Source organism: Podarcis gaigeae, assembly GCF_964106915.1.
Source record: "Podarcis gaigeae genome assembly, chromosome: 13".
Taxonomy (NCBI): domain Eukaryota; kingdom Metazoa; phylum Chordata; class Lepidosauria; order Squamata; family Lacertidae; genus Podarcis; species Podarcis gaigeae.
Window position 1 is genome coordinate 11,144,031 of NC_139689.1, and position 12,809 is coordinate 11,156,839.

The 12,809-nt window shown below is 47.9% G+C and overlaps 2 protein-coding genes across 2 annotated transcripts; one reads left to right on the top strand and one right to left on the bottom strand.

Moving 5' to 3' along the window:
• Positions 1-4,663: 4,663 nt before the first annotated feature.
• Positions 4,664-5,608, top strand: LOC310830762 (olfactory receptor 10G6-like; the record flags this gene model as incomplete). Its single annotated transcript, XM_083710602.1, has 1 exon — positions 4,664-5,608. The coding sequence occupies one exon, from the start codon at positions 4,664-4,666 to the stop codon at positions 5,606-5,608; it is 945 nt and encodes a 314-aa protein (XP_083566728.1).
• A 6,041-nt stretch (positions 5,609-11,649) lies between these two features.
• LOC310830892 (olfactory receptor 10G6-like) lies at positions 11,650-12,570 on the bottom strand (the record flags this gene model as incomplete). Its single annotated transcript, XM_083710727.1, has 1 exon — positions 11,650-12,570. The coding sequence occupies one exon, from the start codon at positions 12,568-12,570 to the stop codon at positions 11,650-11,652; it is 921 nt and encodes a 306-aa protein (XP_083566853.1).
• Between the last annotated feature and the right edge of the window lie 239 nt (positions 12,571-12,809).

Consider the following 12,809-nt stretch of genomic DNA (forward strand, 5'->3'; position numbering starts at 1 on the left):
TCCACCTCCTCCCCAACAGCTCCCACCATCCCTTGCCATTCCTTTCTTTGCGGACAAACTCTGGCAAAGTGACCTGGCTGTTGGCAGAGAAAACACTTCTTGGCGCCTTTTCCCTCCTTCTTCCGCCCTTCACTGGGGTTTGAAACTGCGCGCGCGCGCGCTGTTCCAATTTCCATCGGCTCTGCTGGCGGGGAAGGCTGCTCTGGAATCTCTGGAATGCGGAAATCCCTCCAACGCTCCCCTTTCCCTTCCCGCTTCTCCAAGGCTCTGGCCTCCTGGCGTGCTCCTATGGCCAGCGCGGATTTAGTCAGCTGGTCCATAGACTCCGCCCTGGGCGCCCGGGAAAGTTCGTCTTTCACTGCCGAAGATAGTCCTTCTTCGAACAGCATTTGTATCGGTTCCGCTGACAAATCCCAACTTAATTTATGGATCAACATGGTGAACTCAGTCCAGTACTCACGGACAGATCGGCTCCCTTGTTTACACGCCATTAACTGTCTGCGCGCCACTCCCTGCTCAATCTCGCTGGAGAACATCAGATCCATGGCGCGAAAAAACTTCCTTGTGTCCTTTAGGACCTCATTATTGGCTGCCATTAGGGGTCTCACCCAGTCTTTCACCCCCCCTTCGAGATGGCCAATCACAAACGCTACCCTCGATTCCTCATCAGGAAAATCATCAAACTGCAGATTGAGGGCATATTGCATTTCTGTCCTAAAGGCTTGATAGTTCCTGGGATCACCCCCAAACTTCTGCACCAGTCCTGGCACCTTCCTTGAGAGTTGGGTGGCTTTTCCCTTTTCTGCATCGTGAGCCCTCCTCTCCTCAAGCCTAGCCGTTTGCAGAGCTAACTGAACCTCCAACATCCTGTACCTTTCTTCCAGGCTTGGACCGGCTGCAGCTGCTCCCCCTTCTCCGGCTCCAGCTGGGTTGCTCATGATGCCTCTCCTTGCACAAGCTGCTTTCAGAGACTGTCGGATTGCTGTGGTGGGATAATGAGCTGCTTGTGCTTAAAAGGCTTGGTCCCTCAGAGTTTGCTCAGCATAGCAAAGCTCTGCCTTGAGCGGAGCCCTTTGGCATGGCTCTGTCAGTCGCTGGTAGAATCCGACAGTGGGCGTCTGCGGAAACGTTTCCAACATAAAAGCTGTTTAACGGAAACGCGTTTCCTGGATTCTCTGCGTGACAGTTTCCGGCGCGGGGTGGGGGTTCCTAAAGGGGGTCTTGATACCTCCTCACTGTTCTCACTGGAAGTATCCCAGAGCCTCCCCTCCGACTCCCTTTCCTTTGGAGCTCCTGCTCCCCCCCTACTGGTTCCCTCTTCTGCTGCAGAGTCTCTCCTATTCTCCTGGAGCCTTTCCGCCACCTGCTCTTCCGATGGCAGTTCCCTGACAGTACCTATTCCAACCAAATAACAACAGGGTGGCAGTCACCCAGGTGACCCATTTAATGGAGGAAAGTAGGGGCTAAGTACCCCTCCCCACTGTGAAACATGGCTACAGCAAGGATTAATAGAGGGGAGAAGTGTTTCATGAGTCACTCTGTGCAGTGCCTCTCCCAATTATATTAAACATGGCTGCAGCAACATCTAATGGAGGGAGGAGCTGCTTCAAAAAACCATTCCATGAAGCCCCTTCCTATTTTTTTTTAAAGAGTGGGTGTTGTGGCAAGCTGTTAGGGGAGCTGTTAGGGGGTGAGCCGAGAGGAGAGGGGGAGGCATTTGGGGTAAGCTGGGAGGAGATAGGTGATGGGGTGGGTGAGTTGTAGAGGGAGGAGGTTCAGTCAGCTGTAAAGGGACAAGGGGGGAAGCGGGATGGCAAAAGGGTTGGGGGGTAGGTGAGCAAAGTAGGTGTGATGGCCTGGGAATCCGATTCAGAGGCTGAACCAGAGGAATCCCAGCCTGCACAGGAGTCCCCGCCTCCAGGGCCGGCTGAACTGAGGCAGGGCCTTGATTCTGAAGTGCCTGCACCTGTGCCAGATCCTCAGGAGCAGGCACCACGTGAATCCACTCTGGCTCCAGAGGTGGTTGAGGACTCAGTGCCTACAGGTGAGTCTCCCCCTGGGCCCAGTAACCCTTCGGCCTCTCCTGAACTGCAGAGAGGCGAAGGGAACTGGTTTCTCCCAGGAGGAGTGCTCGCCTTAAGGCCAGGAGAGGCGGGTCTCCTGGGGGCCGGGACCGCCCCTGGCCTCAGAGAAGATAAAGGCCAGTCAGCCCGGTCCCAGGTTGTGGGAGCAACGTTGTTGTTGAGTACCTGTTCCTGCCCGGACCCAGACCTGACCCTCCAGTGTTCCTGTCCCCGCCCGGCTTCCGGCTTCGGACCTCGCCCTGCTCCTTGTGAACTGTTTCCAGGCTAGTGACCCAGGACCGGACTTTGACTACGCCAACGGTAACCTTCCCCCCGGGACCAGTAAGCAAGGCCAGTGGCCCCTAGTGAGTAAAGACATTAAGTGCCAGTCAACAAAGAAGAGTGGGGTCCCTCCTCCAGCTGTGTGCTAGTGGGCAGAGACCAAAAAAAGGGTTTAGGATTTCAGTCTGCCTGATGTGGGTGGAAGAGGAAATCCCTTACAGTCTTTTAGTGGAGACAAGGAAGAGGAAGGGGGGAAAGAGCACCCTGTGGGCTGACTGAGACAGGCTGAAACAAAGAGACTGAGAGCAGGGCTGGTTTCTCGGTTCTGAGACCAATGGGAGAAGCAAGAAACCCTCTTACAATGTGAATGCTCCACACTCTCTCCATCTAGACTCAGGTTGTTTATATGTGTAAATAAACCAAATATCACAAAGACACTACAGTCTCCACTGTGCCTCATTGTCCAGTCGGAAACACAGATTCTGGGTCAAGCGCACCTGGAACAACTGGAATCTCGCACTGCTCATGGAGATTAGGGTGGTGTGTCACAATATATATGCCCAGTATAATGACAATGCAATGCTATACTAGGGCCGACTGTGAGTCAATTCAAAGAGGACACAGCAGTGGAAGGGAGAAGGGGGAGAGAAGAAAGGGAAGAACAGCAGAGATGGTTGCCTGAGGATCCTTCAGATTTGAAGCCAACCCTGTCTTTGACTGTGTCAAACTCCAATATCATAAACTGGTACTTAGTTATAAGTTATTTAATTTTGATTAATTCAATCACTGCTGAGGGAAGGGGTTCATTTTATGCCCTAATCATCTCTGCTTTGGTCAACAAGGTTGGAAAATAAATGGGAATGGAACAGTACTGTGGACTGAACTATGTATTTTGCTACTGAAGTTGACAATGTTTACTGTGGGTTGAATGATGTAGTTCTCTACTGCTCTTGGCAGCACTTGCCATGGCAGCTGGAGCTACAGTGGAGTGTTCAGATGGCTGCCTTGTTGCCTCCACTTTCTGCTGAGCAATAATGTGGAAAGTCAAATATGGATGGAAAAAGAACCTTCTCTCCCAAGAAGTGTTCAAATGAATATAATTGTGATGTGCATAAATATTCAAAGGGTTGCATCATGGAATGGTTCCTTGACGTTCCCCCAAAGGAAGTAACACTTTAATAAGGACTTCTGGGGTTTCAGCTCCTATCATCATTAACTCAAGATCATGCCATGCCTCACAAGCTTATGTCCCACAACATGCAAAATGAGACGACAGTGTGGGGATAAGGAAAAGAAAGCAATGCAGGTAGGAGATAAATATGAGTACCAGAGGGCAGGTGTTCAAGAGGAAGCCAATTGCCTAGGCTCCTCTTGCCACTTATTTCAGGTGGGTGCTTGCTTTGAGCCCAGAACACTATATCAGAAGAATATGCCCAATATTTTTGATAACTCATTGCCAACAAAGCTATCTCTTACCCAAAAGCTGATGAAGGGAATTTGAAGAAACCTTTATTTTCAGGAGGAGGGGGATGAGTAGGATGGGATATCTTGTATGCCAACTGGGTACTAATGACTGATAAAATATTACAGGTTGTATTTTGTTACAAGCTTTCTAGATTCATGCATATGATGGTTATCACCAAAGATCTTCAGCTAACTGACCTTCTTTCCACTCCACTGAAACCCACATATCTGTTTTTCTATATGTTAGGTGAGATCTGGATAGACTGATTTGTTTCATTTGTAGGAGTAAGAAGAGTAAAAGGCAGCACTTCTCCTGAAGATCCTCTGCTCTGTTCAATAGATCAGCCATCATTTGCTGCTCCAGAGGAAGGGGGATAAAATGATGTAATGACCAGTGATAGGTAAACTACCATCACAGCAGCATTCCAGATAACAACAGCCCGTTCATAGCCTATGTTTCAAAATCAGGATGTTTCTGCTAATTTTGCTCTCAAGGACAAAATGAAAAAAATGTGTTGGGGGTCTGCCATATAGCTGTCTCCTCCCTATATACCAGAGGTTTTATCCAATGTTAGTCATGTTCAAAGCAGATATACTGAAAATAATGTAAATGGATTTCAAGAGGTATAGTATGAGTAGAACTTAATTGGGTACATCCATGTGTGTCTGAAATCGTAATGTCTTACTGAGCATTTTGGTTCTTTCGGTTTCTGTTCAAGGACTACTGGAGTGGGGGGAAAGGGTTTTATAGGGAGCTAGGATAGTGGCGTCTGAAGCAGAAGCAGGCAGAAGTTAGCTCTCTGGGTGATTGGCAGTAGATTGGCAAAGGTTTCAGAATAATAAGTATTGCCTGAATGGAGTGTGGAAATGTAACATCAGTGCTTGAACATTTTGAACTTATGGGGTTTACATATCCCAAAGAGCTAAAGATCCTGTTGCTCACCTTCTTCTTCCTCATGTATATATTGTCTCTTTTTGGAAACGGCTTGATCCTCTTGGTGGTTGCACTGGAACCTAGTTTGCACAAGCCTATGTACTGGTTCCTCTGCCATCTGTCCATCATAGATATGATGATCTGCTCAGTGGTGGTGCCCAAGATGATTTCCTGGATGCTCAAGGGCAATGGGGACATTTCCTTTACAGAATGTGCAACCCAGCTCTTCTTCTTCCACACTCTGGGCTGTTCAGAGTGCTTGCTGTACACTGTGATGGCTTTTGATCGCTTTCTGGCCATCTGCAAGCCACTCCACTACGGCACCATCATGAACCATCGTCTGGGCACCTGTCTTTCTGTTGGCGCTTGGTTTGGAGGCTGCCTGCACTCTGTGGTAGAGACCTACCTCACCTTCCGTTTGCCATATGGACGAGGAAGTCAGGTGAACTACATCTTCTGTGACATCCCAGCTGTTCTGAAGCTGGCCTGTACTGACACATCCATCAATGAGATGGTGATTTCGGTTGACGTTGAAGTAGTGGCTGTTACCTGCTCCCTCCTGATCCTGACATCCTATGTGTATATCATTTCTGCCATCCTGAGGATTCCCACTGCCACAGGGAGACAACGTGCCTTCTCCACCTGTACAGCCCATATCACCTTGGTGGTTATCTATTATGTCCCTGTGGTTTACAACTACCTGCGTCCACCATCTCAGGACTCCCTTGATGGTATTGTTGCTGTGTTCTACACAGCATTGACCCCTCTCTTAAACCCTCTCATATACACTCTGAGGAACAATGAGATGAAAGTTGGCGTGAAGAAATTGTGCAATAGAAAACACAGCGCTCACTTAACTAACTGAGTTCTTGTTATTGCAATTAGTTTTATTGAAAATCAGAGAAAATAAACGAGCTTTTCTAAAACCTACTCTTGCATTCCAACGGTTAAGAATATCTCCACTGTTTGCAAGCAGATCTTGAGCATGGAATACTCACCTGAGCTCTACTGTCTTTTTTTCTGTCATTTGCAACCTGGGTGCCTGCAAGATGAAGAATAACAATCTGTAACCACAAATTCTCATTTGTTTGCACCACTCATCTGTTTCCATGCATGCATTTAAAGCTCAATTTATACAGTCCTTCTCCAGGCGACTGCTGCTTATCCATGGCTGCCTTCCAGACTGCAACATAACTGTCTGAGGCTGCAGATCTAAACTCATTTACTACAGAGTACAGATGGGGAAGAATTTTTATTCACTTTGCATTTGAAGGCCAACTGAAGTTGTGCTTTCCTATACAATAAACAGCAGTGTTAGGGGAGTGGTAGTACCTCTGGTGGGGTACATGTCATGCTCATAATAATAATAATAATAATAATAATAATAATAATAATAATTTATTTATACCGTGCCCATCTGGCTGCCCCCACCCCAGCCACTCTGGGCAGCTTCCAAAAAAAATATTAAAATACTGTAATACATCAAACATTAAAAGCCTCCCTAAACAGGGCCGCATTCAGATGTCTTCCAAAAATCTGGTAGTTGTTGTTGTCTTTGACATCTGGTGGGAGGGCGTTCCACAGGGAGGGTGCCACTACCAAGAAGGCCCTCTGCCTGTTTCCCTGTAACTTGGCTTCTCGCATTGAGGGAACCTCCAGAAGGCCCTCGGTGCTGGACCTCAGTGTCCGGGTAGAACGATGAGGGTGGAGACGCTCCTTCAGATATACTGGACCAAGGCCATTTAGGGCTTTAAAGGTCAGCACCAACACTTTGCAATGTGCTCGGAAATGTACTGGGAGCCAACGTAGGTCTTTCAAGACCAGTGTTATGTGGTCTTGGCGGCTGCTCCCAGTCACCAGTCTAGCTGCTGCGTTCTGGATTAGTTGTAGTTTCCGGGTCACCTTCAAAGGTTGCCCCACGTAGAGAGCATTGCAGTAGTCCAAGCAGGAGATGACCAGAGCATGCACCATTCTGGCAAGGCAGTCCGTGGGCAGATAAGGTCTCAGCCTGTGTACCAGATGGAGGTGATAGACAGCTGCCCTGGACACAGATTTGACCTGTGTCTCCATGGACAGCTGCGAGTCCAAAATTACTCCCAGACTGTGCACCTGGGGCACAGTTACCCCATTCAGGACCAGGGAATCCTCCACACCTGCCCACCTCCTGTCCCCCAAAAACAGTACTTCTGTCTTGTCAGGATTCAACCTCAATCTGTTAACTGCCATCCAACCTCCAACCACCTCCTTCAAGGTAGTTTCTCCACTTTTGGCCCCCACCTTGCACTCAGCTTTCACCTGTGGTTCCTAGAAGCTGTCAGAATGCAACAGAGTCCACACCCCGGGAAACGGCTTCAACTGGTTGGCTAAACCAGGTGAGGAGAGCCAATGGGTCTCAAACCCTCATTGAGTTGTGATTCTTGTTAAGAACTCTCTGGGGGAACAATTATTTGCAAACAATGTTGTTTGTGGAAAGACTGAGTTTCGGGTAGGGATCTGGCAGGCCTCAGCAGCCAGATACCAGGAGCTATGAAACGGGCTATTGGCCAGAACTGAAAACCTAGCAGGACTGAAGGAGAGACACATCAGAGCTGAAGAAGAACAGGTTCAAAATGATTCAATGAGCAGCCAGTCCAGAAAGTTATTTGCTGCCCCCTGCAGCTCATTGGTTGAATACATGGAGTAGACATATATACTCACAAAATACAGCAGCTCCTGACAGTTGGTTTATATCTAGTCTAAGCTCAGTCCCACTGAAATCAATCTGACACCGTTACTCATGAGTTACTATCTCGTTGATTTCAACAGGAACTAAGTGCCACTCATTTAATCTAAGCAGGACTGAGTGGAATTGTGTCTGCTAGAATTTATTTCTGCAACACCTTTCAGCCAATCCCCCCACCTACCCCCACCTTCATATAATCCATAGTTCTCCGGAAAGGTGGGCTGAAGGAGTTGTTGTTGTTGTTGTTAGTCTAACCTGTCACTCAAGGAACATAAGCCTTGCTGGATCAGAACAAAGACTCATCTAAGTTCAGCATCCTATTCTTACAGTAGCCAATCAGATGCCTTTGGGGTATACACAGAACATTTGCCTTGCCTACAGAAGGTCCAAGGTTCAGCCGCCGCCACCCCTTTTTCTCCTAGTAGGATAGACTGCCTGAAACTCCAGGGAGCAGCTGCCAGTCAGTGTTGACAATACTTACCAGAGGGGCCAATGGTCTGATACAGTATATGGCAGCTCCCTGTTTTCCTGTGGATCATGGTCTCAGCATGTGTTGACATAGATTTTGGCTCAAACATTTATGACGAGACATTCAGGCTGAAATAATTCTCAATCACATAGAGATATGTTAGATGTTCTTTCTCTAATCACTATGTGAAATAAACGGGCAGGTGATCCTGCCACCATGGAGAACTGTCAGGAGAGCTAGGGCTTTTATTTTATTTTCACCAGTGAGGCACCACTGACTCACGGCAATTGGACAGTTCCACCTACTTCCCATGATGGCATAGCATTGCGGCATGGCCCTGCCCCACCTCTGTGGCCTTTACTACAGCCACATTTTCCCAGCTGATGAGAGATGCAGCAGCCTCTCCCAGCAGTTGGATAATTTGAATTCAGGCCACCTGTGGATTGGCCAATGGCAGGTGGGCTTAAGGGCGGGCACACCCAGGGGTGGAGCTGACTGAGTCTTCATGAGGACTTCCCTCAGGTCAGCTCCTTGGGGATAAAAAGAGTGTTCGTCCCTCATTCAGCACCATTGTACCTTTGGACTGGGGACTGCTGCTAATGGTGGATGGAGTCAGGTCAAATGGTGGGTGGAGCCTGGGAGGGCAGGACTCTGATAGACTCCAGCTACAAAAGCGGAGGCTGCTGAAGAGGCTGGAGACCATTTTGACTGCATACCCAGGACATCAATCTCAGTTTCTTATTTTTCCAAATATGAGTTCTATGTTCCCACATCAGTTTCCAATTATTATTTTTAAATAAATAAAAACAGCAGAAAAATCACCAGCATCTTAATGTGGATTTATTGTAACATTGTGCTTTCAGTTTTCCTCAATTTACACCTCTCTACAAAGCATATCACCCCTAATATGATGCATTTTGCATGTTATTTTCACCAATCTGTGCATTATGTGAAAGCCAAGGTAAAGAGAGATGTCTTTAGCATTTGCTACCAGCTGCATAGTGAAGAAGCCAGGTGCACCTCTGTTGGGATGGAATCCCACAACTTAGGGGCTGTCACAATGTGAGAGTGAGAGAATCTGTTAAGAGGAGTCAGTCAAACAGTTGATATAATCAGTCAGAAGGTATTAGGAAGGTATAGGCCGGTAAAGAAACTAAAGTTAAGAAACTGACAATAATTTTATCTGAGAAACCATAAACTTTTTACACTTATAAAATAAACTTGTTTATTTGGTTCAATTTTAATAACTGTCTGGACTCAGTGTGTACCCGAGAGTAACGGGTTGGTGGCAGCGGGGAAGTGAGCACAGTGGTGGCACAGGGATCAATAGACCGTCAAATGTCCAGGGACCCTGTGTGATCGCCACAGGCCCCCTCTGTTGATCTTCACATACAGTAGGGTATGTGGAGATAAAGTCAGTGTGTCCCATATTTAGAGCCTAAGTCATTTAGGTTGTTAAACACTAACATGGGCATCCATAAACATACTGACAGCCAATGAAGCTGTTTTAGAACAGGGGATGTATGAGTTCTAAAGGTAACCCCAGCCAATGGCAGCTGCATTTTGGACCAATTATGAGTCATCTTCAAGGGCAGCTCCAGATAGTAATCCAACCTGGAAGTTACCAGAGTATGGAGTACTATAGCTAAGTCATCTCTGTCCAAATTGGGCTGTAGCTGATGAAACAGCCATAACTGGAAAGAGGCACTCTTGGTCACCAAGACTACCTGAGTTCCAAATGTCAATGTTGGATCTTGGAACATTCCCAAGCTAAGAATCAGCTCCTTTCAGGGTATCCAGAAGAGGCTTCAATTTGTTGACCCAAATACAGCCCAGCACTGCCTCCAAACACCTGTCTAGCAAGTCAGCTTTCTCTCCAAATTCAGATAGAGCTGAGTATCACCTACATATTGATGGCACTTCATTCCAAAACCCCTAATCACAACTCCCAGCAGCTGCATGTAGATGTTCAATAGCATAGGGGACAAAATGGAACGTCTGAGGGTGTTGAAAAATGACCTCTCGTAACTACTTTCTGGAAACAGTCCTGGAGGTAGGAGCAGTTCAAAAGAATTAAAATGCCCCCAACATTCATCTCTGTGAGCTGTTCCAGAAAGATACAATTGTCAATGGCATCAAAACAACTATGAAAGATCAAGAAGAATGAGCAGGGTCACACTCCCTGCATCTCTCTCCTAGCAAATGTCATCAACCAGGATGACCAGAGCAGTTTCAGTACCATAACTGGGCCTTAAACTAGGCTGACATTCAATCTCCTCCAACCATGCTTGAAGGTGGACTGCTACAACCCTCTAAAGTGCCATACCCAAAAGGGGAAAATGAGCCACTTGGCAATAGCTGTTTAGCACCTCCAGGTCCAGGGAGGTCTTCTTAAGGAGGGGGTGGACGACAGCCTCTTTCAAGACAGGTGGGTATCCTGCCTCCTCCAGTGAAGCATTGATCACTCCCTAGGCCCACATGATGAAGTCAATCAGACTTGACTTGATCAGGGTTTGAGACTCCCATTGTTCCAGGCACATTTTACGACAGGGAATTTCATCAGTTGTCAGGGGTTCAGAAGGAGAGACACAGGAGGGGGAGCAAATGGAGAGTGAGGAGGAGGAGTACGAGGGGGGCGCAGGCAGTGACAGTGGCCAGAGTTATTCCACAAGCCTCTCTAGCGAATCGGAGGACTCACAGAAGGGAGCGCCGGTGGCCAGAGCAAGGGAGATTCCAAGGGAGAAACCTCAAGAGGGAGGGGCCAGCGGGGAGTCCCTGAACAGCAGCTGGAGATCAGGGCCAGCGTCTCCACCAGAGCGCAGTGGGGAGGGGGAGTCCCAGGAGTCGGGACCAGTGTCCTCACCACCAGAGGGAGGAGAGGAGTCAGGTTTGGCAACACCCACATCAGGAAGCGGGGAAACGGTCAGAAGGAAAGTCACCGGCTGGGCGCGCGCGCCAAGTTCAAATGTACAGGAGCGCGGCACAGCGGGGAGCCCGGGAAGGGAGCCAGGTCCTAAAGCCCGCCGGAGGGAGGGGCAAGACTCAGGAGGCTCTGCGTCAGAGGAGTCCAGGAAGGAGGGAACCCCAGAGGGCAGAAGGACCCAACGCAGGAAAGAGCAGCGCAAGAGGTGGAGCCGGGCTAGAATCTTAAACTGGTGTGGGTGGAGCAGTGAGTCAGAGGGGACTTAGCCGGTCTAGCGTTAAGACGTGGGCCTGCGCGCCCAGAGCTTGGAAATGGAAACTAAACTTCAATAAAGACTTTTGTATATAATATCCACTGGGCGTTGGTCCTCTGTGAGCTGGGACCTAGCGGCAGTCCTGACATCAGTGCAAGCAGTTTCTTAGCTCTGGGCACTGTACAGCACCTAAGATTTCAGATTAAAACTGTAGAGTGGAAGGAAAGGAGGACCTTTTTCTGCCTCCCCACTTCCAGCCACTCTCTGAAGACTGGAGAAGAGACCCTCTTAAGAATATTAGGGGAGTGGGCAGGGGAAGGACTAGACTATGTGAAAAATGAACATAATATTTTAGCTGCATTCATTCATTTTCAACTTTGTATCCTTGTTATAAAAAAAGCGAGCCTAGACATGAAGTTGTTCCACCAATAACGTAGGTTTAAGGTACCATTTAGCTCCTAGCTTTCATATCTCGGTTTCTAACACTGGACTTGATGTGTCAAAAGGAACAGAAAACAGAATTGCACATGGGGGGTTCTTTACATGGCAATCCCACCCCACCTTTTCACCACAGCAGTCTTCATTTCCTTATTTCTAAGTGTGTAAATGAGCGGGTTCAAAAATGGGGTTATTGTGGTGTAGAACACACAAACCACAGGATCCATGGAGTCCTGAGAAGCTGGCCTCAGGTAGTGATAAACCACAGGGAGGTAATATATTCCCACCACAGTAAGATGGGCTGTGCACGTTGAGAAGGCCCGTCGACGCCCTTCCCTGCTGCTGATCCTCAAAATAGCTGAGATGATGTAGACATAGGAGGTCAAGATAAGGAGGAAGCAAGTCATTGCCACACTGCCAATATCTATCAACACCATCATCTGATTGAACTCTGTATCAGCACAAGCCAGCTTCAACATTGCAGGGATGTCACATAAGATATAGTCAACATCATTTCTTTGCCCGTATGGCAAACGGAAGGTGAGGGTTGTCTGTATAATTGAGTTCAGGCAGCCTCCAATCACCGTCCCCAAGGAGAGGCCAAGGCAGGCTTTCCAGTTCATGATGTTGCTGTAATGGAGAGGCTTACAAATGGCCAAGAAGCGATCATAAGCCATCAAGGTGTAAAGGAGACTTTCTGCACATCCGAGGAAGTTGAAGAAAAATAACTGAGAGACGCAACTTGTGAAGGAGATGACCTTTCCACCAGGAATGAATCCTGCAATCACTTTGGGGACGACGACAGAAGAGAAAGCCATGTCCAGGATGGACAGATGGCAGAGAAACCAGTACATGGGCTTGTGCAACTGGAGGTCAGAAGCCACCACCCAGAGAATGAGGGAATTTCCAGACAGGGTCAGCAGGAACATGAGCAAGAAGAAGAGAAACAATGGGACCTTCATTTCTGGTGGGTATTGGAACCCTGAGAGGACGAACTCTGTTGTTTCATTTGCACACTCCATTGGTAAGATATTAATATCAGTTAGATAAGTTTGATTAACATTTTGGAAGTGAATGAGAAGGTGAGCTATCACCACTGATGACAATGTTTTCCAAAAGTAGGTGAAACCGATACAGTTCTAGGGAAGGACATGATCTATCGAAGCAGTTGTTGGCCTCCTCCCAGCACCATGGAAACAAGTCCATTAAGGTGAATGGAGAACTGCCAAACCTATCTCAGCCAACGCCCACCTGCCTGCCT